At 35.9% G+C, this 2477-nt stretch overlaps 1 protein-coding gene across 1 annotated transcript; it reads left to right on the top strand.

Annotated features, from left to right (window-relative positions):
• The first annotated feature begins 1514 nt into the window (after nucleotides 1-1514).
• LOC130880135 (olfactory receptor 52Z1P-like) lies at nucleotides 1515-2477 on the top strand. The gene has a single exon (XM_057779010.1). The coding sequence runs from the start codon at nucleotides 1515-1517 to the stop codon at nucleotides 2475-2477; it is 963 nt and encodes a 320-aa protein (XP_057634993.1).

Genomic DNA, 2477 nt, shown 5'->3' with positions numbered 1-2477 from the left:
CAAACTTCTGTATCATGTATTCTAGATCTTTCACTACTAATAGATAAAGATTTATTAATATATATTTTGTACTCTACAACACTCTTTGAAATCAATTTTATCTCTTTTCAAAGCCATATTATTTTCAAACCTTTTTGAAGCTAATATTTGCTTTTGTTTTATTAAAAGATCTAGATCTAATATGAAGTTTTTGAAAATCTTCTATATCTTTCTGGATTTTGTTTTGTCTCAATAGACATAGGAAACCACTTTCTTTGATTTAATTTACCATGAAATAATTTTAATTCTTTAAGTGTCTATTCACCATTGTTCCTGCAAAATCATGAACAACTCATTTCTCTGGCCCAAGCCAAGAAAAAGGAAATTTCCCAAGATCCTTTGATTCTGTCCAGTTCTGCATTCCTATACTTGAATGATAATGCTCTTCAAGTCTCTTGTTTGGTAACTTTCTGTTCTTTAAAACCTCACATTACCAGTACTTGTCGACATAAGATGAATTGTGCCTCATTAATTCTTTCACATTTTAGTCATGGTGGCTTTAATAGTTTTAATTCAACTCCAATCCAACACAACAATACTGAAGACACATTGATTAATGATGGTGATAATAATACTAATAGCAAAGGAATATTATAACATTAAGTAAAATTTTCAAATCAACAGTAAAATAAAATCACATACGAGATGCACAAAAGAGATTTAAAAGCAGGATATGAGGGATATGTGGTGCAAGTATGATGCTTGCAAGAGAGGAAAACAAGGTGTACTGCTAGAATAGGATTATTGAGCATTTACCAGAAACACATGCAGATTGCAACCATGAGAAACAAATCCATAGTAGTGAAATCATATCACAATGCTATGCTAATGCAGCATTGCACACAGTGAGTGTACCTATAGTCTTGGTTTTCTTTCATACCACACAAATTGCTAAAGAAAGAAAGAGCGACTCCTTGATGAAATGTTTTATATTAAAATGTGGAGGTTGGCTATCATTGACTCAGTAGTCTTCATATCCAAAAGGACACAACTTAAGGTGTCAGGATAGCCAAATGGTCTAAGGCACCAGTCTCAAGCTCATCTTCCCAATGACCATGAGAGTAGTGTCCTAACTACTTTTCAAATATCCAGAAAAGAGAAATGTGATGATCACTAGAAATCATCAATCAAGTAAGTCTTTCAGAGACTCTCATTTTCATAAAGTGTTGAGAACAGTTTCTAGAATCCATGTTAAGTACGTGTAAGTTTTCTACAAATATTACAGATTTCACCAATGACAGGAATACAAATATTATAAAACTTCAGTTCATTTTTTGGTCATAAAATGTTCCTGCTTTATTATCTGTTAATTATAAATTATTTTAAAAAATCATTTCCATTTTTATTGTTTTTCTTTTTTGACAATTCTTTCTCAAGTAATTTTTAAATTACTTTCTCAATAAATTAAGCCAAAAATTAACCATGGTTCATGATTTTTTTCCATCACTCTCCAGTATCTAACAGCAGAGGAAAAGATGACATCTTCAATCTCTTTAAATCACACCAACCTCAGAGACATCTGGTACACCATGATTGGGATCCCAGGACTAGAAGATGCACACATTTGGCTCTCCATCCCCATCTGTTCAATGTACATAGTAGCTGTTGTAGGCAATATATTCCTAATATTGCTGATCTCCACTGAGCGTAGTCTTCATGAACCCATGTACTTTTTCCTTTCGATGTTGGCCTTGGCAGACATCTTCCTGTCCACAGTAACTATTCCAAAGGTATTAGCAATCTTCTGGTTTCAGGCTGGGGGCATTTCTTTTGCTAGCTGTGTGTCCCAGATGTTTTTTCTACACTTCATCTTTGTGGCAGAGTCTGGTATATTGCTCTCCATGGCATTTGACCGTTATGTGGCTATCTGCTATCCACTAAGATACACCAACATCCTAACCTCATCTGTCATCAACAGAATGGGCATTGCATCTGTGACTAGAAGCTTCTTCATCTGCTTCCCCCTGATCTTCCTTGTTTACCGGCTCACTTACTGCGGGAAGAACATCATTCAACACTCCTACTGTGAACATATGGGCATTGCCAGGTTGGCTTGTGACAGCATCAAAGTCAGTATTTACTATGGGATGGTTGTGGCTCTGTTTTCCATATGCTTAGATGTGCTGCTTATCATTGTCTCATATGTCCTCATCCTTCGTGCTGTGTTTAGAATTCCTTCTCAGGATGCCCAACTCAAGGCTCTGAGTACGTGTGGCTCCCATGTCTGTGTTATCCTATTGTTTTATACACCAGTTTTTTTTTCTTCTCTTGCTCACCGTTTTGGAGGTCACAGCATACCACTGCATGTGCACATCCTTCTTGCAAACCTCTATGTGGTTCTCCCACCCTCCCTCAACCCCATTATTTATGGAGTGAAGACCAAGCAAATTAAGGAGAGAATTGTTCAGGTCCTTTCTTTTAACAAAGCACTTTGTTGA

This window comes from Chionomys nivalis, chromosome 8 (assembly GCF_950005125.1).
Source record: "Chionomys nivalis chromosome 8, mChiNiv1.1, whole genome shotgun sequence".
NCBI classification, from domain to species: domain Eukaryota; kingdom Metazoa; phylum Chordata; class Mammalia; order Rodentia; family Cricetidae; genus Chionomys; species Chionomys nivalis.
This window is presented reverse-complemented; position numbering and strand designations above follow the sequence as displayed.

Bases quoted from the DNA above. Each gene is read 5' to 3' on its own strand.
- LOC130880135 (XM_057779010.1), top strand. From the start codon at position 1,515: ATGACATCTTCAATCTCTTTAAATCACACCAACCTCAGAGACATCTGG.